The sequence below is a fragment of the Delphinus delphis genome, chromosome 1, assembly GCF_949987515.2.
Source record: "Delphinus delphis chromosome 1, mDelDel1.2, whole genome shotgun sequence".
Classification (NCBI taxonomy): Eukaryota; Metazoa; Chordata; class Mammalia; order Artiodactyla; family Delphinidae; genus Delphinus; species Delphinus delphis.
The window spans coordinates 115,648,187-115,672,912 of NC_082683.1; the positions used below are offsets into that span (position 1 = coordinate 115,648,187).

The 24,726-nt window shown below is 40.5% G+C and overlaps 1 protein-coding gene across 2 annotated transcripts in view; it reads right to left on the minus strand.

Moving 5' to 3' along the window:
* Window positions 1-1,465: 1,465 nt before the first annotated feature.
* Window positions 1,466-24,726, minus strand: part of CD84 (CD84 molecule) — a 35,530-nt gene continuing 12,269 nt past the window's right edge. Inside the window, exons 2-8 of one of the 2 annotated variants that reach the window (XR_009522192.1) lie at window positions 20,124-20,471; window positions 8,237-8,488; window positions 7,718-7,837; window positions 7,028-7,060; window positions 5,760-5,857; window positions 2,878-3,067; window positions 1,466-1,924 (exon numbers count right to left, since the gene is read on the minus strand). Coding sequence is in view for 1 of the 2 variants with exons in the window: in XM_060032629.1 (XP_059888612.1) it covers window positions 3,002-3,067; window positions 5,760-5,857; window positions 7,028-7,060; window positions 7,718-7,837; window positions 8,237-8,488; window positions 20,124-20,471 (917 nt within the window). In the remaining variant the exon portion in view is untranslated. Of the gene's footprint in view, window positions 3,068-5,759; window positions 5,858-7,027; window positions 7,061-7,717; window positions 7,838-8,236; window positions 8,489-20,123; window positions 20,472-24,726 lie in introns of both variants that reach the window. The other variant, XM_060032629.1, reaches the window with a different exon arrangement.

A 24,726-nucleotide genomic window follows, 5' to 3' on the forward strand; every position in this document is an offset into this window, starting at 1 on the left:
TTTATTTTAGAAAAAACAGCCTGTTAGTGTGACTTTGGAACTTCTTCATCCTTTAGGACCACATTTTTTTATTTCCTCCTTCATACCCTTCCCTAGGGTGACTGCCTTTCACCTCTTCACACCTGGTTCATTGCATCACTTGATGTCTTAGCTGGTCTGTCTAACTCTGAAAATCTTCTCCCTCCAAAGTGTCCTTATACTAGGAATAGCCTCTGATGTCTGCCTCTTGATATGTAATGCTTGCCATGATTCGATTCCACTGTGCTTATTGGCTCCTATCCATCAGTATTTCCAATATGTATCTTCTTTGCAAGCTGGCTGGTCACTTTCAATTCTATTCAACAGCATTTATAGCTCACAAGCAAGGTACAGGACACCATGCTGGCTGGCGGTAGATGCAGAGATGAATAAAGCTATTACCTCTATTACCTCTTCATGATCATGAAGTCACGGGCCTTGCCTTTAAGTAATGGGCAACATAGAGGGAAACAAATAATAATCTATACTGTAAGGTAGAATGAAATGAGTTTTAATGACAGAAAGACCAAAGGGGTGGGGGAAGGAGTGCAAAAAGAACCATAGTTAATTTGACTAGTGATACCCGGGAAAGCTTCATAGATGAGGTGACATTTGAGCTGGGTCTTGAAGGATGTGTAAATGGACAGGGGATGGGGGCATACATTCCAGCTGAGCACTGCGCCACACACAGGCAAGAGACTGTGAACATGCATGGTATATCAGGGAGGTATCCCAAATACATGACACAGATCCAGTCCTTTTCTTTCTTTCATGCCTTCCTCACTTGGATGCCTTCTGTCTTCTTCATTCTCTGCCAAATTCCATCCATCCTTTGAGGTCCAGCTTCAGCAGCACTTCCTCCATAAGATTTTTTCTGACTGTGCTAGCTCATGCCACTCTCTGTAGCATGTAGTTCAGAATTTAACTGTAGTATTTGTACTGTAGTTAGACCAGGGCAGACATCATGCTCATCTTACTCTTTGGAGGCCTTGCAACCCCCAACACAGTGCTAATGAGAGTCAGGGCTAGGTGGTTCTATGGACCCATTAATGGGGACTAACAACTTCATTCTGCCTAAATGCAGTTTATTTCTGCTATCCAGCCTGGGATTTTTCATGGGGTTTTAGGATTTAGCTGGTTATGTTTGCTAACACTTAAGGGAAACAATTTTTCAAATGCTTACTTCAATGTTCTGCTTAGCCATAGGTGATTCCTCCTTGGTGTTGTCAAGGAAAGAGGGAGGGTCATTAACATCAGCTTGAACTCCACGACTTTCTGGGATGAGCCTTAGGAACTGAGGTGAATCCAATTTCATCATCTATACTGTCATCTACGAAGTTCCCTCTAGAGAATGACTGCTTCCTTCAAGGGCTATTGTTTTGATGGTTGGGTTCCCCTAAAGTGCCAGAAATATAGCTTAGCAATTCCTTTTAGAGAATGAGGTTACTGGATATGGCTTCTACTTCTTTTTTTTTTTTTTTTGCCGTATGCGGGCCTCTCACTGTTGTGGCTTCTCCCGTTGCAGAGCACAGGCTGCAGACGCGCAGGCTCAGCAGCCATGGCTCACGGGCCCAGCCGCTCCGCGGCATGTGGGATCTTCCCGGACTGGGGCACGAACCCGTGTCCTCTGCATCGGCAGGTGGACTCTCAACCACTGCGCCACCAGGAAGCCCTGGCTTCTTCTTCTTGATGAGGCTGTTTGGAGTGTCTATTAGCCTGGTTCTGCAGAGAAACAGATCTAACAGGAAATAGCTGTAAAGGAATTGACTCATGTGGTTATGGAGATTGAAAAATTCCAAGATCTGTAGTCAGCAAGCTGGAGAGGTGATGGTATAGTTCCGGTCTGAGTCCAAAGGCCTGACAACCAGGAGAGCTGATCGTGGGCATTCCAGTCCATGTGCAAGTCCTAAGGCAGGAGAAGACTGATGTCCCATTTCAGACAGGCAGAGAGAGAGAATGGATTTTCCCTTACTCTGCCTTTTTGTTCTATTCAGGTTTTCAGTGGATTTGGTGATGCCCACCTACACTGGAGGGGAATATTAATCTGCTTTACTCAGTCTACCAATTCAAATGTTTACCTCTTCCCTCACACTTACAGCCTGAATAATGTTTAACCAGATATCTGGGCATCCCATGGTCCAATCAAGTTGACACATAAAATTAACAATCACAGAGTGATATAGAAGGAAAACTTGGCCAGAAAAAATATATTATGAGGTTTCTGAAGTGGAGCCTGAAGAAAAATGCCCTAGCAGTCTAGTTCCTACAGAAAGAGCATTTTCCAACACTCTATTGGGAGACTGTGTCTGCACAGCTGAGAGCTACAACTCTGATGGCTTCCCATGCCACACAGTTATATAGGGTTGGGCTGGTCCAGCCAGGTGTACCCTGAACAAAGTTTCCCAGGCAAAGGGACAAACAGAGACTGAAATGCAGTACACGCCAAGCCATGTACTCAAGTGAGGGGCTCATCTGCCCAAGGTGCTGTGTGGAATTGGGGAAGCCATGGACCAGGGCTCCTCCCATATATTGAGTGTGAGAAGAGGCTCCTAAGTGGTGTGTCATGGCAGATTACAGGTGTGCAAAATGTGGATCCTTCACATATGGGGTTGGTGGGAAGAGTCATCACCTCTGGTCATACACAGCCTCCAGCCATGAGCAATCTTGACTGTTTACCCCATTGGGCCACAAAAATATTTTCTCCATGTGCTGCGATGTGAAGAAGGGTGGGAAGCACTGTGCCAAAGGACATTCCTTGTCATTCATCAGGAAGGGAGCAATTTCAGAAAGGGCATGTATCCATTTGCTTATCTAGGCATGAGCTATGCCCAGCAACAAAGTGTTTGCTTCTTTGCTTACGTGTTGGGATCTGGTGATTTGCAATCTCCAGGTAAGTTCTGGGCAGAGCAAGTCTAGGTCTGGAGCATCTGCCAGTAGGTATGGTTGTAGCTCAGTTTCCATGGGGAGAATTCCATCTGGGAGCCTAGATTACAATTTCATAGCTTGAAGTCCCAGGAGGTTTGCTGTCCTGCGTGTTGGTTTTCCCCATCTGCACAAAAGGGAGGAGGACATGTTGACTGAAAGGTGCTGGTAGGGAATTCCAGTCTCACGAGGAGTCCTCTAGAGTCATGCAAATGTCACAGACCGATGCCTTAGATTTCCCTGGTTCTGGGGTAAACTGGGGTAGTAGGGCCTTGCCCTTTGCTGAGTCCCTCACCTCTGTTCCAGCCACCCAATTTGGAAGCCCTTGGGTAATCAACTTCTTAGCTTAGAAAAAGCAGCAGTAGAGAATGTGGATATCTGCACTGATTTTTATTATAGGCTTGAGGCAGCATCCAGGCTCAAGCTACCCATGTTCCATGTTCCTAGTTCAGCCTTCATTCCTTCTGTACCCCGGTAACTGCACCTTGGCCTATATTTAGTGGTGAGTCACCTCCACTGGTGTCATATGCTCTAGTTACTTAGAATACTGCAGACAACCCTCCCACTGGTTTGCAGAGTCCTAGGTTTTAAATTACACATTATCCAAATTAATAATTGTCATCCAACTTGTCTAGAGGGTTTACTTTGAGATGTCTCAATCCAAGAGTCCCTGATTAATCCCTCAAGTCTAGTCTTTTCCAGTGGTATTTTCTTCTCTGTTTCCTCCCACTCTCCTTCCAATCCTGGTTCAAACATGTGGACACCTTGCTTCCCACTTCCTGCTTCTCCTTCCTTTTCCCTCTTTCTCCTCTTTCCTCACTCACCTCCTTCTTTTCCTTCTCCCTCCTTTCATCTCCTGATCACTGAGGAAGTCAAGGTCCTTTTATCTTGTTCTCCAGGACACTTGGCTTATCTTTACATTCAAAATGACCTGTGCATTGAGTTCCCTTACGATCTTCCTACTTGGCCAACTCGTAGATGCCTCATAGAATCAGCTCTTAGTTCTTAATCATGGATTCATTTGCATTCCGTTTTGGTATCCCGATATTTCTTCTCACTCTTCATTTGTTATCATTATTATCCCTTTCCTCCGAGACTTCCGGGTTCAAATTTATTTTTCATGATTAGCTTCCTACCTGTTAGCTCAGCTATTAAACAGAAACACTTCCAAAATATTTGATTCACCCAGATACCCCAGAGCTGTCCTTACTGTAGCAGAAATCAGGACCCTCAGACAGTATCAACTCCTCACCAGATTCCCCAAACTGAAAGTCCTGTCAAAGATCAGGACTTACCTTCTCTCTTTGCATAATTGAGAGAAGGACACTGAGGCACAGGGAATGTGAGTGTCACTAGAGCTCTACAAATGGTTGGGCATGTTGCACACTGTGAGGGTCTGCTGAGGGAGCAAATGGGAACTGGGGTTCAGCCTGTGTTCTACTTGCCCCTGTGTTCTACTGTGCACTTGGTGTGGACCTGTGTCTGCCCAGGGTAGGGGGAAGGTGGGGGACACCTGCTTTCTAATTTCCACACTGTGAGCTAGCAATGGCCTTGGATGTTATAGAGGCTGGAATTTCCACACTGTAGTTCAGAGGCCTAGGGGCTCCTGCATACAAAGTGTGGGATCAGCATCAAGGAGGCCAGCTTGTGGATGGTCATGGACCTGGGGAGTAAGGCTGTGTGCATGTGTGGAATGAGACCAAGGCCCTCAGCAATTAATCCTGAGAAGCATAGAGTCCCAAGGGAACCAGCTGACTCCTGGTTGGGTGGACAAGATACAGCAGAAAGGTTGGAATAGACAGGACAACAGGGCTAAAAATCAGAAAGTCTTTACCTTATCAGAGTACTGCACTCTGGAATAAATCGCGTTCACTGGCTTCTCCTTGGTGGGGAGCACGTGTAAAACACCCATCTTCCCTCAGTGAGGGAGCCCAGGCAAAATCTTATGAGTCCCCCTTCTTACTTCTGCTTCTGCCCATCAGCCCTCCCTGGTTGCACTTTCACTAGGTGGCCTCCTCTCCAGCTTCAACTTTGGTTCCATCCAGCTTTGGAGAGGATCAGGTTCAGGTGGGGGTGAGCATGGGACAGTTGGCAGCCATTGGGCAAAATCTTCAGGAGCCAAGAGGAGGGGTCAGACTGAGTCTTGCTTAGTCAGAATTTTAGCTTTCCATGGGCTCTATGGACCCAGCTGACCTATCAGTCCAAGTACAAGGCTGGATTGACCGGGCAGACCTCAGTTTCCCTTTCACTCCTTGGAGACTTTAGGAGAGCAGGCTGGTGGGGGCACAGAGAAAGGCAATACCATGTAGAAGCCTGGTTCAGGGTGGAGGTGAGGGAGAGACAGGCAGGTAAAAGGCAGGCGAGAGGGGAGGCTGTGGAACAGAGTGAAGCAGCCTGAGGAAAGCAAGCTGTTGCTACAGCCAGACCAAGAAGTCAAGTTCAAGGGGACCTCTCTCAGTTCTGTGTCCTTGAACCCCGCTTAGCAACTTGTTCACCTGTCAGTGGCCACATAACAGCTCTCACCTCACATCAGGGACTCCCCTGTTGTGGGTCCCCTATAGAAGGTGCTTTGCTCTTAGTCATGACTCTCATCTAATCTGGAGTGAGGCTCTCATGTGGAAGCATGAGGCTTCAACCCCGGGAGGCTGTCATGGGGTGACACTTGACCACATTCTTGTCCTCATAGAAAGACTCATGGCATCATTTCCCTGACCTGGTATTTCCTGGTTGGACCCCATCAGGCTCTTGGCTGTGCCTGCTGCCCATGACTCCCTGTCCTGGGGGCCTGTGGTGGAGACCCACAAGTAGCACCACCTCACCTTGGACTGGGGGATTTCATCATAGATCCTGAGCTCTGCTGTCTGGGTGTCTCTTGGAACTGTGACGTATGTGTATATTGTTTTCTTTGAGGCAGCATCTGTGTCACAAACAAACATAGAACCACAGTATGTGAAATGTGGATGAAGTTTTCGAGGTGATCTATTCTAATGTTCTCTTTTTCAGATGAAGAAATAAAACCCCAAGAAGTTAAATGACTCCCATCCTCTTGAGATGGATGCTTGGATCCTTGACTGTCTTTTCCTTTTCTAGGGATGGCATGTGGTATGGGAGACACCTGGCTCAGGTTTCACCCAGAGCTCAGTGGGAATTCTTTTCTGCTCCAAAGCCCACATTAGGATAAAGAGATTCTCCCCAATCCCTGTGGGGGCACTGAAGGTAGCTTTTCCACCCAGGGTCTTAGTGTCTCTGGCACTTAGCATCCACTGCCTTGCATGGTTAGTTTTCTTTTCATGTGAGGGTCTTAATTTTTTGACTAGAACGATTCCCTCTAGTTATACACTGTGTTGGCCTCTTCTGGTGCACACCTTTCCTTTACCACCTCAATGTTAGACCTGTGGTAGATGCTCCACAAATATTCGTTGCTTGACTGATTCACAGAGTCAAAGATTTGTTAAGCTCTCTCCACATGCCAAGCCATGTATGAGGTCACGGAGCAGCAGACAAGAGAGATAAGTTCCTACTTTTAAGAATTCGTGGGAATTCCTCCCAGTGTACTGCTTTTCTTTGCCCCAACATGGAACATTTGAGGGTCAAGTTGAAAAGAGATAGCCAGAATTTGGGGCCTTCATATTCCAGGGCACCAACATATCTGCAGACAACAAGCCTGAGCTGAGTGATATTATAGCAGGTTGTGTGATTTCTCCCCATCATGAGGCCATTTGAGTTACAGTTCATGTCACAAACTCTCTGCCCCCAGAATGCCTCCTTCTGTGCCAAGCCCAGGTTGGTCAATTGTAAGTATAGTATCTAACACTGACTGAGTACTTACGAGGTACCAGACACTGGGCCAAGTATTTTATATGTGTAATTCATTAAATCCGTTTAATAAGTATATGCAGCAATCCTATTTTTATGCATATTTTACAGCTGAGAAAACTGAGACAGTGATAAAATAACTGGTAGTTGATAAATGGTCAAGCTGGCACCTTCATCCCAGACTGCCTGCAAAGTACAAGCTTAGGCTTAATCACTGTGCTGTGAATGCATCTCTTCCATCATACAGGGAAACTCGTGGCTGAGAACTTACCAGGGTTCTTACTGAAGATCTTCAAGTAGGAACCTGAGGAATCAGACACAAAGGAGAGTCAGGAACATGGAATCAGATGTAGAGCCTCGCTACATACAGGCTTGTTATTACGATCGGTGGGAAAGCAAGATTTTGGGTGGACACGGAGTTAGGAGGAATAGGAGGGTATAACGATCCCCTAGCGCCCCAGATCAGGTTTTCTGAATTGAGAATGGTTACAATTACAGAATGATCCAGAGGGACCCAAAGGGATCTAGTGACAACCATGAAATATAAAATTAGTACATGTCCCTCAATGACATTTCAAAGGTCACAGTTTTGATGGAATTGGAAGTGACCTTGGAGACCTAGTCCAAACCTCATTTCATATGTGAGAACACAGAGTCAGAGAGGTAAAGACATGTCTCCCATGAAGCACTGCTTGTTAATGGCAGTGCTAAACTCAAACCCAAGTTCTGGGCCCACCACACCTTGGTGATCCCAGTAACATATTTTGAAGACCATTCAGGGTAATGTTATATAGTCCTCGGGACCATCTTTCTGGGAGATAGTAAGGTGAGGGGCTGGGGATTTTAGGAAGGCTAATTCCCTGGAACAAAGGACATCCCACCTTGGATAAATGACTTCAGTCCCAGGAAGAAGGAAGAAGGCAGGTGCATTTCCACATTTTAACTTCTGAGAAAACCTTACCTTGTCCTCTTTTGTGCAAAAGGAACAAAATCACTGAAGGGAGAATGATTAGAAGCAGAGAGAGCACAGCCAGCCCACTCAGCAGCCCAGTGCGGTGAGTATGGAGGCCCATTGCGATGTCTGGAAATAGAAGATGTGGTGAGACTTGACTCTCAGGAAATAGGCCTTAGAGGCTGGGCAAGCTTGTCCACATTCAGGGGCACTCCCCTGAAGGACACTCAATATGGATAGAGGGGAGTGCCAAAGCTCCGAGGGAAACTCTACTTCCTGCTATTAAAGGTTAAGATCAGAAACTGAATTGGGGAGCTGAGCGGGGGCTGCTTCAGAACACCCTGAAATGCCCGGCATCACCCAGAAGACTTTGGATTCTTTTCCAGGGCTTCTTGGGAAGAGAATTCCCCTGAGTCCAGCCCTGGCATAAGGGAGGCACCTTTCCCTGGAGAACTAGGGCCGATTCAGGCCTTGCAGCAGGTTAGAGTGATTTCTGAGACTCCAGGAGAGATGGACAGAGATGGTTACCTGCACAGAGCTGCTGGGCAGAGATGGAGTCAGAATTGTTGCTGACAGGGTTCCATGCTGTACACGTGTAAGTCAGCTCTTGGTTGTCAGGGGTCTGGAAGACTCGAAGAACATTGCCTTCTTCCCCCAGTGGACTCCAACTGTATGTCACATTCTTTTCTTCTTTCTCGACAGAGCATGTCAGTGTGACATTGCAGGTCCTATTCACAGATGTCATTAAACTCTGAGTAATTTTTGGCTTTCCAAGCCGACCTATGAGGAGAAAACACATGAGCCAGTGGTAAGCTGGAGCTGGCCTATACCAGCTTGTGCGAGTCAACTGTTAAATTTTCAGAAATTTTCATGATGGATGTTAAAAACTTACAATGAAATAAATTATATTAAAAACAAGTCTAATAACTCTTCAAAACTCATCACTTACTAATTTTTTTGGGACAATTTACTATAATCTATGCTCTAGAGGTTATTTACATCTATTGTATCTATCCCTTGTAATGATGTATCAATACAAAACCTTCCCAACTCTGCAGGTCTTAAAATCAACCAAAGTGGGAGTATTTACACCAAAGAAATTGGCAAATGCTGCAAACTAGGGCTTGACTTATTGTTTTCTTGATTGTCACACTAGACTTAAGAAAGCAATGGAGGAGAGGGTACTGAAACAGATTAAAATAACAATGCATCCTGTCTGTAGCCATTATATTGTGAATAGCACACAAAAAATTGGAAATGTTCTTCCAGCATTGGAAAACCACTATCCAGTTCAGCAAAGAAGTTGCTCACGTCATTGATGAACAAGTGAAGTTCCAATATATGTCTTTGTTCAATCACTTTTTTCTTATTACTGAACTTAAATGAAAATAGCAACCAATATATATGTTGGTTGTGTTTATCCACTCCTCATGTTGGTTCCTTCATCAGTTGCAACCATATGTTGGCTAGGAATATAAATGCTCAACAAAGCATTTGAAAGGGGGGAGATCTTCAAGATGGAGGAGGAGTATGACGTGGAGATCACCTTCTTCCCCACAAATACATCAGAAATACATCTACATGTGGAACAACTCCTACAGAACACCTAGCTATTGAACGTTGGCAGAAGACCTCAGACTTCTCAAAAGATATATGTATTTTTTTCCTTTTCCTCTTTTTGCGAGTGTGTATGTGTATGATTCTTGGTGTGATCTTGTCTGTATAGCTTTGACCTAGCGTTCTGTCTGTCCGGTTTCTTTCTTTTCTTTTTTTTTTTTTTTTAGTATAGATTTTAGTGCTTGTTATCATTGGTGGATTTGTTTTTTGGTTTGGTTGCTCTCTTCTTTCTTTCTTTTTTTTTCTTTTTTTATTACTTTTTAAATTTTTCCTAATGTTAATAATTATTTTTTATATTAATAACTTTATTTTATTTTTTCGTTCTTCCTTTTTTTCTCCCTTTTCTTCTGAGCCATGAGGCTGACAGGGTCTTGTTGCTCCAGCTGAGTGTCAGGTCTGTGCCTCTGAGGTGGGAGAGCTGAGTTCAGGACATGGGTCCACCAGAGACCTCCCAGCTCCATGTAGTATCAAACAGTAAAGGCTCTCCCAGAGATCTCCATCTCAATGCTAAGACCCACTCCATTCAATGATGAGAAAGCTACAGTGCTGGACACCCTATGACAAACAACTACCGAGACAGGAACACAACCCCACCCAGTAGCAGAGAGGCTGCCTAAAATCATAATAAGGTCACAGGCACTGCAAAACACACCACCAGATACAGTCGTGCCCACCAGAAAGACAAGATCCAGCCTCATCCACCAGAACACAGGCACTAGTCCCCTCCACCAGGAAACCTACACAACCCACTGAACCAAACTTAGCCACTGGGGACAGACACCAAAAACAATGGGAGCTACGAACCTGCAGCCTGTGAAAAAGAGACCCCAAACACAGTAAGTGAAGCAAAATGAGAAGACAGAAAAACACACAGCAGATGAAAGAGCAAGGTAAAAACCCACCAGACCAAACAAATGAAGAGGAAGTAGGCAGTCTACCTGAAAAAAAATTCAAAATAATGATAGTAAAGATGATCCAAAATCCTGGAAAAAGAATGGAGAAAATACAAGAAACATTTAACAAGGACCTAGAAGAACTAAACAGCAAACAAACAATGTTGAACAACACTATAAATGAAATCAAAAATTCTCTAGAAGGAATCAATAGCAGAATAACTGAGGCAGAAGAATGGATAGGTGACCAGGAAGGTAAAATAGTGGAAATAACTACTTCAGAGCAGAATAAAGAAAAAAGAAAGAAAAGAATTGAGTACAGACTCAGAGACCTCTGGGACAACATTAAAGGCACCAACATGCAAATTATAGGGGTCCCAGAATAAGGAGAGAAAAAGAAAGGGACTGAGAAAATATTTGAAGAGATTATAGTTGAAAAGTTTCCTAATACAGGAAAGGAAATAATCAATCAAGTCCAGGAAGTGCAGAGAGTCCCATACAGGATAAATCCAAGGAGAAACATGCCAAGACACATATTAATCAAACTATTAAAAATTAAATACAAAGAAAAAAATATTACAAGCAACAAGGGAAAAACAACAAATAACATACAAGGGAATCTCCACAAGGTTAACAGCTGATCTTTCAGCAGAAACTCTGCAAACCAGAAGGCACTGGCAGGACATATTTAAATTAATGAAAGGGAAAGACCTACAACCAAGATTACTCTACCCAGCAAGGATCTCATTCAGATTCAACAGAGAAATTTAAAGCTTTACAGACAGGCAAAAACTAAAAGAGTTCAGCACCACCAAGCCAGCTTTACAACAAATGCTAAAGGAACTTCATTAAGCAGGAAACTCAAGAGAAGGAAAAGATGTACAATAACAAACCCCAAAACAAATAAGAAACTGGTAACAGGAACATACATATGGATAATTACCTTAAATGTAAATGGATTCAATGTTCCAACCAAAAGTCATAGACTGGCTGAATGCATACAAAAACAAGACCCTTATATATGCTGTCTACAAGAGACCCACTTCAGACCTAGGGATACATACGCATTGAAAGTGAGGGGATGGAAAGATATTCCATGAAAATGGATATCAAAAGAAAGCTGGAGCAGCAATTCTCATGTCAGACAAAATAGACTTTAAAATAAAGAATATTACAAGAGACAAAGAAGGACACTACATAATGATCAAGGGATCAATCCAAGAAGAAGATATAACAATTGTAAATAATTATGCACCCAACATAGGTGCACCTCAATATGTAAGGCAACTGCTAACAGCCATAAAAGGGGAAATTGACAGTAACAGAATCATAGTAGGGAACTTTAACACCCCACTTTCACCAATGGACAGATCATATAAAATGTAAATAAATAAGGAAACACAAGCTTTAAATGATACATTAAAGAAGATGAACTTAATTGATATTTATAGGACATGCCTTCCCAAAACAGCAGATTTCACTTTCTTCTCATGTGCTCAGGGAACATCCTCCAAGATATATCACATCTTGGGTCACAAATCAAGCCTTGGTAAATTCAAGAAAATTGAAATCATATCAAGTGTGTTTTCCGACCACAACACTATAAGACTAGATATCAATTAAAAGAAACAATCTGTAAAAAATACAAACACATGGAGGCTAAACAATGCACTACTTAATAACCAAGAGATCATTGAAAAAATCAAAGAGGAAATCAAAAAATACCTAGAAACAAATGACAATGAAAACATGATAACCCAAAACTTATGGGATGCAGCAAAAGCAGTGTTATGAGGGAAATTTATAGCAATACAATCCTACCTGAAGAAACAAGCAACATCTCAAATAAACAACTTAACCTTACACCTACAGCAATTAGAGAAAGAAGAACAAAAGAACTCCAAAGTTAGCAGAAGGAAAGAAATCATTAAGATCAGATCAGAAATAAATGATAAAGAAATGAAGGAAACAAGAGCAAAGATCAGTAAAACTAAAAGCTGGTCCTTTGAGAAGGTAAACAAAATTGAGAAACCATTAGCCAGACTCATTCAGGAAAAAAAGGGGGAAGACTCAAATCAATAGAATTAGAAATGAAAAAGAAGTAATAACTGACACTGAAGAAATACAAAGGATCATGAGAGATTACTACAAGCAATTATATGCCAATAAAATGGACAACCAGGAAGAAAGGGACAAATTCTTAGAAAAGCACAACCATCTGAGACTGATCCAGGAAGAAATAGAAAGTATAAATAAATGAATCACAAGCACTGAAATTAAGACTGTGATTAAAAATCTTGCAACAAACAAAAGCCCAGGACCAGATGGCTTTACAGGAAAATTCTATCAAACATTTAGAGAAGAGCTAACACCTATCCTCCTCAAACTCTTCCAAAATATAGCAGAAGGAGGAACACTGATGAACTCATTCTACAAGGCCACCATCACCCTGATACCAAAACCAAAGATGTCACAAAGAAATAAAAGTACAGGCCAATATCACTGATGAACACAGTTGCAAAAATCCTCAACAAAATACTAGCAAACAGAATTCAACAGCACATTAAAATGATCATACACCATGATCAAGCGGGGTTTATCCCAGGAATGCAAGGATTCTTCAATATATGCAAATCAATCAATGTGATAAATCATATTAGCAAATAGAAGGAGAAAAACCATATGATCATTTCAAGAGATGTAGAAAAAGCTTTTGACAAAATTCAACACCCATTTATGATAAAAGCCCTCCAGAAAGTAAGCATAGAGGGAACTTATTTCAACATAATAAAGGTCATATATGACAAACCCACAGCCAACATAGTTCTCAGTGGTGAAAAACTGAAACCATTTCCTCTAAGAGTGGGAAGAAGAGAAGATTGTCCACTCTCACCACTATTATTCAACATAGTTTTGGAAGTTTTAGCCACAGCAATCAGAGAAGAAAAATAAATAAAAGGAATCCAAATCAGAAAAGAAGAATAAAGCTGTCACTGTTTGCAGATGACATGATATTATACATAGAGAATCCTAGAGATACCACCAGAAAACTACTAGAGCTAATCAATGAATTTGGTAAAGTAGCAGGATACAAAATTAATGCACAGAAATCTCTTGCATTCCTATACACTAAAGATGAAAAATCTGAAAGAGAAATTAAGGAAACACTCACATTTACCATTGCAAAAATAAGAATAAAATACCTAGGAATATACCTACCTAAGGAGACAAAAGATCTCTATGCAGAAAAGTATAAGACACTGATGAAAGAAATTGAACATGATTCAAACAGATGGAGAGGGCTTCCCTGGTGGCACAGTAGTTGAGAGTCCACCTGCCAATGCAGGGGACACGGGTTCGTGCCCTGGTCCGGGAAGATCCCACATGCCGTGGAGCGGCTGGCCTGTGAGCCATGGCCGCTGAGCCTGCGTCCAGAGCCTGTGCTCCGCAATGGGAGAGGCCATAACAGTGAGAAGCCCGCGTACTGCAAAAACAACAACAACAAAAAAAAAACAAACAAAAAAACCCGAACAGATGGAGAGATATACAATGTTCTTGGATTGGAAGAATCAACATTGTGAAAATGACTCTACTACCCAAAGTAATCTACAGATTCAATGCAATCCCTATCAAATTACAAATGGCATTTTTCACAGAACTAGAAAAAGATTTTCAAAATTTGTACTGAAACACAAAAGACCTGAATAGCCAAAGCAATCTTCAGAAAAGAAAAACGGAACTGGAGGAATCAGGCTCCCAGACTTCAGACTACACTACAAAGCTACAGTAATTAAGACAGTATGGTACTTGCACAGAAACAGAAATATAGATCAATGGAACAGGACAGTAAGCCCAGACATAAACCCATGCACATATGGTCACCTTAACTTTGATAAAGGAGGCAAGAATATACAATAGAGAAAAGACAGCCTCTTCAATAAGTGATGCTGGGAAAACCAGACAACTACATGTAAAAGAATGAAATTAGAGCACTCCCTAACACCATATACAAAAATAAACTCAAAATGGATTAAAGATCTAAATGTAAGGACAGACATTATAAAACTTTAGAGGAAAGCATAGGCAGAACAATCTATGACATAAATCACAGCAAGGTCCTTTTGACCCACCTCCTAGAGAAATGGAAATAAAAACAAAAATAAACAAATGGGACCTAATGAAACTTCAAAGCTTTTGCAGAGCAAAGGAAACCATAAACAAGACGAAATGACAACCCACAGAATGGGAGGAAATATTTGCAAATGAAGCAACTGACAAAGGATTAACCTCTAAAATTTATAAGCAGCTCATGCAAATCAATATCAAAATAACAAACAACCCAATCCAAAAATGGGCAGAAGACCTAAATAGACATTTCTCCAAAGAAGATACACAGATTACCAACAAACACGTGAAAGAATGCTCAACATCACTAATCATTAGAGAAATTCAAATCAAAACTACAATGAGGTATCACCTCACTCCAGTCAGAATGGCCATCATCAAAGAAATCTACAAACAATAAATGCTGGAGAGTGTGTGGAGAAAAGGAACCCTCTTGCATTGTTGGTGGGAATTTAAATTGATACAGCCACTATGGAGAATAGTATGGAGGTTCCTCAGAGAACTAAAAATAGGACTACCATACAACCCAGCAATCCCACTACTGAGCATATTCCCTGAGAAAACCATAATTCAAAAAGTGTCATGTACCACAATGTTCATTGCAGCTCTATTTGCAATAACCAGGACATGGAAACAACCTAAGTGTCCATCGACAGATGAATGGATAAAGAAGATGTGGCACATATATACAATGGAATATTACTCAGCCATAAAAAGAAACGAAATTGAGTTATTTGTAGTGAAGTGGATGGACCTAGAGTCTGTCATACAGAGCGAAGTAAGTCAGAAAGAGAAAGACAAATACCGTATGCTAACACATATATATGGAATCTAAGTAAAAATAATGTCATGAAGAACCTAAGGGTAAGACGGGAATAAAGACACAGACCTACTAGAGAATGGACTTGAGGATATGGGCAGGGGGAAGGGTAAGCTGTGACAAAGTGAGAGAGTGGCATGGACATATATACACAACCAAACATAAAAAAGATAGCTAGTGGGGAGCAGCCGCATAGCACAGGGAGATCAGCTCGGTGCTTTGTGACCACCTAGAGGGGTGGGATAGGGAGGGTGGGAGAAAGCCGCACGATGGAGGACATATGGGGATGTATGTATAGGTATAGCTGATTCACTTTGTTATAAAGCAGAAACTAACACACCATTGTGAAGCAATTATACTCCAATAAAGATGTTTAAATAATAAAAAAATAAAAGTTCATTTAAAAAATGTTTTTACTAAAGCAAAGAAAAAGTAAATGATAAAAGTTGTAGGTAGTAAAGGGTTACCAAAAACCCAATTATATATAAGTTGAGGCAATATCTAGATCTGGAGCTGGCAGAAGGAAAGGAAAAACCTTTTACCAGGAGATAAGAAAAGGACTACATTCAGAGCTGATAAGTTTAGTTCATTCTTGTCAAAACTGCTGCAATGTGGTTTGCTCCTCCCACTATTGCCATGTGAGAGAGGAAATAGAGGAAGGAACTGGCACATAACTTTCTAATTAGTGTGAAGTCTGTAAAGGCAATAAATTCAGCACTGTAAATATAGGAACCATTTGTCTGTACATGTGAGGGAGTAGAACATGGGAACTAAGAGCTGTAAAGTCTTTGATTCCAACCTAACCAGATACTCTGGTCCTAAGAGTCTCTTAGAGGGAACCATTCCAAATCAGAATTAGTGATAACTTGCCAAAGAGCTTCTAAAGAAGTTTGGAGTAGAGACCTTGATCAGCTATAACAGTGATAGATACAGATATGTATAGTGAAAAAGGAACCAAATGGTGTGTGTGTGTTTCCGTAGAAATTTGATTTACAACAGTGTTGAAGTCTCTGCTTGTTGTTCACTTATTTTTAAAAAGACCTTTTTTTTTGTGGGTGTCAAGGTGGGGGATAGTGGTGAAGAATAGGATTCCATCTCATTTTTCTCTGCAGGAACAGAGATGTTACCTACACAAAGCTGATGGGCAGAGAAGGTCAGGGTTGTGGCTGACAGGCCTTCATCCTCCCAAGTAAAAGTGTGGAGAAGCCATTGGAGACTAGGTTCAGAATCCAGGCTCCACTGTTCTCTAACTATGGAATGGTGGAGAAGGTATCCAGCTGCACTGAGCTTTGGTTTCCTCAATTATAACACGGGGACAACAATTTTCTCTAGCTAGGGTGGTTGTGAGGATTAGATGAGCTATTATATATAAAGACCACTCTACTATCCATCTATCATCTATCTATCTATCTATCTATCTATCTATCTATCTATCTATCTATCTATCCAGCATCAATCTATTTATGCTTATATGTACTTTAATTTTCTACTGAAGAAGCAAAATAAACTGGCAATAGTGACTGCCTCTGAAAAGGAAGAGTTGCATTTCATTGTATTATCTTTTGCTCTGTTTGTGCACATATTGCCTAAATATGTATAATCTTTATGTATTTTAAAAAATTAGGTGGTAGAATGCCATACAAATAGTGTTCATTAAATGTCAGTTTCTTTCTCTTTATCTTCTCAGCTAACTACCCAAAAAGTGCAGATTTTGTTGTATGGACTTTCTCTAAGATTTTACAGTAGTCTGCCCTAATTGCAGATGGTTTAACACCCCCTAAAGACTGAGTGGGTAAAACTAAACATATAACGGGATGAAAACAAACATCATAAGATTGAACGCCCTCTATATTTTCTCAGCCAAAGTTCTTGAATGAGTCAGATGTTTTCTGAAGTGTCCACACTTGGGTATGGTTCTTTGACTCTGTCGCTCATGCCCAGTTCAGAGCCTTCTTCATCTAGGAAGTTCTTCCTAGCTAGAATCTAAAAAGGGGACAAGGGTTAAAAAATTAATAACAACAGCTAGTTATTGAGCATCTACTTTAAGGCTTGCACTGTACTAGGAGCTCAACTAACACTATCTCAATTAATCCCACCTATTACAATCTACATTCTATAGATAAGGAAATTTAGGCCCAGACAAGGTAAACAACTTTGCCAGGGTCACACAGTTGGCAAGGGTTCTAATTCTGACATTAATGCTCTTTACAGTATGCGTCCTATCCAGATGCAACCTGATTGAATTATGCTATATTAATTGAGCACTTACAATTGTCAGGCACTGTATTAGGACCTGGGACTATTATGATCAATTCACTTTTCCATTCAACAAATACTTCTGCAGCACCCACTATGTGCCTGGCAAGGTAGGAGCTGGGAACATGAAGTGTATCATATACCAGTCTCTGCCTTTATGGAGCTTGAACTTTAGTGGATTAACTGTATAACTGAATTTTATCTATTAGTCGCATTTCTGTGTTTTTCTGCTGTGGGGCAGATGGACAGTAAAATCCTTGAGACATGGCTCAAATATTCTCTATGCTATAAATTAGTGCTGAAATAAAATGTTAATCACTTATGTAATTTAAATTTTTCTAATAGCCACATTAAAAGTAGTGAAAATAAACAGGTGATGTAATAATGTATTTTATTTAACTCAATATATCCAAAATGTTATCTTAACCTGGAACCAATATAAAATTGATTAATAAGATATTTTATGGGTTTCTTTATTGATGCTAAATCTACTGTGTATTTTACACTTAGAGCACATTTCAATTTGTACTCACCACATTTCAAATACTTAATAGCTACATGTAGCTACTGACTACCATGTTGGACAGAGCAGTTCTAGATTAGCACTTCTCAAACTTCAGCACACATAGGAATAGTTCAGAGAGAATGTTAAAACACAGATTCCTGGGCTTCACCACCAATGGTAAGGATTGTGGCCTGAGAATTTGCATTTCCAATAAGTTCCCAGGTGATGCTGATGTTGCCAGCACACAGACCACACTTTGAGTAGCATTGCGTAACACACCACACACATCTGCTAGTGAACTGCGTAATTTTAGTGATGATAACAGTACTAATATTTTACCTTTTAAAGGCACTTTGCATTAGCTATTGGAGAAATTAAAATTAAAAACCAAAATGAAATATACTACTCATCAGAATGACCAAAATAACAGTGACAACACTAAATGCTGTGAGGATGTGGAGATACTGATCATTCGTACATTTTTAGGGGGAATGCAAAATAATTTGGCAATCCTTTTAACACTAAAAATGACTCAAAAGTTCTGGAGAGAGCTATGAAGCCATGAAAAGATACGAAGATAACTTAAATGCAGGTTGGACGAAGCCAACCTGAAAGGGTTACATACTGTTTGATTCCAACTACATGACATTCTGAAAAAGACAAAACCATGGAGACAGTAAGATCAGTGGTTGCCAGGGCTTGGGGGGAGGGATGAATAACAGAACACAGAGGGATTTTAGGGCAGTGAAACTATTCTGAATGATACTGTCATGGTGGATAAATGTCATTATATATTTGTCATTACCCATAGAATGTATAACACCAAGAGTGAACCCTAATGTAAACTGTGGACTTTGGTTGCTAACGATGTATCAATGTACATTATTAATTGTAATAAATATATCATTCTGGTGGGGGATGTAGATAATGTAGGAGGCTATGTATGTCGTAGGAGGGAGGGTGCATATGGGAACTCCGTACTTTTTACTAAACTTTTGTATGAACCTTGAACTGCTCTAAAAAATAGAATCTATCTAAAAGGGGAAAACAATTTCTGGAGTTGAAAAGTGGTGATGATTGCACAACAATGTAAACGTACTTAGTGCCACTGAATGTTACACTTAAAAATGATTAACATGTTAAATGTTATGTATATTTTATCACAATAAACCATTTAAAGAAAGACAAATGGACTTACCATATGATTTCATTCTTGGACATTTATCTTAAAGAAACAAAAACTTACTTCATGCAGAAACTTGTACACAAATATTCATAGCAGTTTTATTTGTAATAAGCCCCAAACTAGAAACAACTAATATATCCCTCAATAGGTGAATAGTTAAACAAAGTAGTACATCTGTACCATGAAATACTATCCAACAATAAAAATATATAACCTGTTGATACTTGCAACAATTAAGATGGCTCAAAGAAATTATGCTGAATGAAAAAAGCCAATCTCCAAAGCTTGCATACTGCATGATTCTATCTATGTAACATTTGTGAAGTAACATAATTTTAGATATGAAGAATGGATTAATGTCTTCCAGGAGTTTGGGAGGGGAAAGTGGGTGGCAATGAGTGACTATAAAGGGATGAAGGAATCTTGTGACATCGGTACAGTTAAGTATCTTGATTATGGTAGTGTTTACATAAGGCTATTTATGTGAATAAATTGTACAGAGCTACACACATACACATAAATAAGTGCCTATATAACTGGTGAAACCTATTCAATAAATAAGCTCTACAGATTGTACCAATGTCGATTTCCTGGTTTTGATATTGTACTCTGGTTATGTAAAATGTTATCATTGGGAGAGGTGGGGGTGAAATGCACACAGGCCCTCCCTATACATTTCTTTACACCTTTCTATGCAACTATAATTATTTCAAAATAAAAAGGTTTTTAAAAAGTACTTTGCATACACTGTCTTACTTGATCTTCACAATAACTATGGGAAATAAATAGTATGATTATTTACATTTTATAGAAAAGGGAAACAAGGTCCACAGGAAGAGTACATAGCTAAAAGCAAACAAAGCCACATCCTCTTAAGTACTGATATATTTATGTAAGTATTTATAAGTATAAAAAGATTTAGAGAACCCAGCTGTCAGAAATAAAAGTGTTCTTTAGACAGCAAATTGCAAAGTAAAAATAAAAAACAAGCCCTCTGTCTTCCCACAACTTACGATAGACTTGAAGATTGTAGCACCTAGTGGTGGTGGTGATCATTTCAGAGGTCATTACATTTATGTCGGCTTTGTAGATCCCTGAGTCTTCCAACCTCAGATTTCTGAGCTCCAGGTTATAGTTCTGACCTGAGACATTTATTCGTTTATGGTAATTTTGGTGGGTTATGGAAATTGTGGGTGCTGCTCCTGAGTTTCCTGGTGTTACAAAAGCGACAGATGTTTTGGAATTCCAAGAAATGCTGATAACTTTCTGTGATTGTTGGATATTTAAGGGGAAAGTAACTAACTCCCCCAGAATCCCATTCACCATGAAGATGTCTGTGTCACTTCCAGCTGCTTCCAGACCTGAGGACATAAATAGAAAATCATAACCATTTGACTGTTGCACCTTTTAGAATTCCCTGTTCCCCCAGGTTTGGATCTCCCCAAGGAGCCGCTCATCCAGTTTCTTGATGATATCTTCTTTTTTGTGGGGGCATTCTGCTTTAAATATATTTAATATGATGGCTAAATATTCTAAAGGATTCTCTTTCAAAAACTAAGTTTCCCAGTGAATTTTAAGCGATCCATTTCATTAAAATTTATTTATCTAGACATATAGACTCTGAGAGCTAGATGGAATTTGAGAGATGAAGGCCATAAATTTCCATGAGGTCTGAGATATTAAATGTTCTTTCTTTCCCAAGTCATATTGCCAAGTGGTCAAAGAGCTGGGACAAGAGCCTATGATGGCTACTGTGGTCTTTGCAAATAGAGAGCTACACGTATGCCTCTATTCCTAGAAGATATAGGCAGAGAGTGCTTTAGAGGCTCTGGAGTAAATATTCCCCAAGCTGGTGATTTTGGGGGGGCTTTTTTGTTCATTGCTATATCCCTAGTCTTTAGACAAGTACTTGACACATAGTGGGTGCTTAGTAAATATTTGTGGAATGAGTTAATAAATGGAATTAAGTTATGTGTTGCCTAGGATCTTTTGGAGCAACTTCTGAAGTAAGCAAAGTTAGTTTATTCATTTATACTTTTATGAATGAATGAATGTATGTATTCAAGGTCAGCTTTGTTCCAGATACTATGGCAGGTATTTATTAATTTAATTATAATACAAAAGTTTGTTGAGCATCTACTCCTTAAAGCATGATGTAAGGAGATGGGGGTACAATGATGAGTAAAAATAGACGTAGTTCCTGCTCTCTGGAACTTAACAGTTAAATGAAGAGAACTGGTTTGATTGGATAAGTGCAAATGGTATTAAGTGTTATGGTACTTTGAGAGAGAATAAGAAGGGGACTTGATTTGTTCTGGGAATCCAGCAATACTTTAGGGTAAAAGCTGAAGGATGAATGCTTTTAAAATCTAACACGGAAAAAAATGAAATGTTTATTTTTTTCTCTTCTCCTCTATTACCTTATGAAGATAAATTGATTTAATACATAGTTTGTAAAATGAAAGGCAATATAATTATAGGGTGTTTTTTCACGTTTTCCTTCTATTCTTTCATCACTTTGTTATTCTCACTGAGCTATATAGTGTGAAATAGTGTATTAAGCCAGCATGTATGATATTCAAAATGCTTAATAACCAATAAATACAGGCCCTGACCAATCAAGTAGGGCTTCAGCCATAAAGAGTAACAGAGCTATTCTGATGAGTACTGGTTGCATGCAAGCCACGAAGAACAGAACAAAAGTTTCCCATGTAAGTGAGTTCAGGCTGACACTAAATTTTATCCAGACTTGGCATAAAGAGGGCAAGAATAGGGCTTCCCTGGTGGCACAGTGGTTAGGAATCTGCCTGCCAATGCAGGGGACACAGGTCCGAGCCCTGGTCTGGGAAGATCCCACATGCCATGGAGCAACTAAGCCCGTGTGTCACAACTACTGAGCCCATGTGCCACAACTACAGAAGCCCGCATTCCTAGAGCCCGTGCTCCACAACAAAGAGAAGCCACCACAATGAGAAGCCTGTGCACCACAACGAAGTATAGCCCCCGCTCGCCACAACTAGAGAAAGCGCATGAGCAGCAATGAAGACCCAACACAGCCAAAAATAAAAATAAATTAATTAAAAACAGAAAAGAGGTCAAGAATAAAGGTCATTGAGAATACAAGTCATTTTGAAGTGTCAGAAAAGCAAAGATATTTCTTAACCTGATGGTGCTGTCTCACTATGGCCACCCCCGCTCTCCAACACAGTAACTCCTTAATGAGCCAGGGACTTCTAATATAAACGTTTTTCCTTTCAGAACATCCAAGATTTTCCCTTAGGAGGAATATCCCAGGCAAGGAGTGGTGACTTAGGTGGGGTGGGCTAAGTACAGAATGAGACATAACAGGGCCCTGAGGGAAAGAGCGACACAAATGATCCCTATCTACAAACATTTATTAAGTGCTAATTAAGTGTCAGATGCTGTGTTAGGGACTCAGGGATGAATAGAACATGGTGGCAGCCCTGAGGAGCTCACAGCCCAGAGAATAAGTCACATGAGCATTCAAGTAAACAATAATACAATATGATGAGTACTAAATGGTAAAAGCAAAAGGAACAAACCACTAGGGGAACAGGAGAGACTAAGCTTGCCTTCAGTGACAGGAGTCAGAGTTTATTAAAATCTATTCCTTGAACATTAATTCTCCCCAGAAAAACTCTTCCGCTGGGCTGATAAGGTCGGGTAGAGGGGCACTTAGAGTTTCCCAGCCTGAATTCTTGGATGTGCCGGATATGGACATGTGACCTGTGCAGTCGTACAGAGCCTTGAGCTCAGAAGGACCTGAACTTGATTTAATGCTGCCATGTCACTTTGAACTTCTTAATATTATTTGAAGAAGGGACCCCATATTTTCATGTTCTACTGGGTTCCACAAATTATATGGCTGGTCCTGGTGCCAGATCTCCCACGTCTCATAAGGATTTTTTTTTTTTAGTCAGGTCCTTGTGCCTAATTTCCATTCTGTTCTTTGGATTCAGGTTCAGTGTGAGAAGACTCATAATTCTCTTATCAAACCCCAAGAAGTGGTGGGAAGTTTGCTAAGGCTGAGGCTTTCTTAATAGGAACACAATTGTGTGGTCACAAAATGATTGGTGTGTGGTGTTGTTTTTGAAGTTTGTCTTGTCTTCTGCAGCAAGTCATTCAGGAAGTGATGCTGGGGCATCAAAGGATAAGGCAGTGGGGGTGGCAGATACGTTAAGCTAGTGGAAGCCCTGTTGCTATTTTGTGCTGTGGTGTTGGGGATGAGATTCCTGGGCTTGCTGAGAAAAGGTGTAGGGCTTGCACAAACGTAATATGCACCTTTGGACATTCCATCTGAGGTCTGAGGCAGCTGCAAAACCATAGCATGCAGCAGAAAGATAAGGAGGCTTGAAGACATAGGTGCTAGTACTTCTACTTATGAGCTGGGCAAACTTAATAAAACCAGAAGACTTTTCTGAGTTTCAGTATTTTCATCCACAGAATGGAAATAATAACTATAAAAATTGCCTATCTAATTAGTGATCAGAAAATCGTATGAGTAGAAACTCTGGTAACCATCAAACCAAAATAAATGTTAGTAATGATTCTCATTCTCATCCTCACCTTAACAATTAGGACATGCCCTTTAGGGCTTCCCTAGTCCCTCTCTATGATGGCCTTCATGACACCAGGGCCATACTGAAGAATGTATGAAGAGCCATTATTAAGGGCTAATTCAAGTAAAGCAAAGAGGGATAGAGTTTTCAGTACCACTCCACTTGGTGGCCTTTATTCTTCTCTTAAAGACTTCAGTCTTTTAAAAAAAGAATCTCCGTATCAACCAACCCTAATATTTATATTTCTAGGTGCTGAGGGGACTCAAACATTATATTAGTGTTGGAGGAGACCTTAAGAAAACTCAATTTCAGAGAGAATTTGTGGCACAAAAATGTCTTAAGGACTTACTATGAAATGCACTATGCAAGTCTATGATCAAGAAAATTTCCTTGTCTTTTTTAGAAATTTCATATATGCTTAGGGAAATGAGACACACACACAGACACACATAAATCTCCTTTACAATATGAAGTGGTAAATGATAAATTTAAGCAAATGGTAGAGACAATAATTGCAGTAGGATTTCAAAGAAGGGAGAGATCACTTTGATCTGCAGTTGTTAGAGAAAACTTCTTGGAGGAAATAGAATTTGAGGAAGACCTTGAAGAGTGAATAGAATTTTATTGGATAGAAAGGGAAAGGATTGGTGTCTCGGGTCCTCAGGTTCTGAATAGAAGTTTAGAAGCAGGAGAATGTGTGATATAGGTTGAATGAGTATAGATTTGCATAACAGAGTAGAGAGCAATAAGGCTGGAGATATAAATTGTTTAGATTTGGGACAGCCCTGAGTTTGAAGTCTACACCACAGGCAGAGGGGAGCTATTAAAGTTTTTGAGAATAAAAATTAAATGATGTTTTAGGGTCATAGTAGTATGGTAATAACATGTAGGAAGAATAAGAGGAAAGAGAAGCTGGGCTTAAGAAACCATTTCATAGGCTATTGTAGCCATCTGGGCATGAATCGGGGGATGATGATGAGAGTGGAAAAGAAGGGCTGAATTTGAGAGAGAGCGCAAATAAAGGCAAGGAATAAGG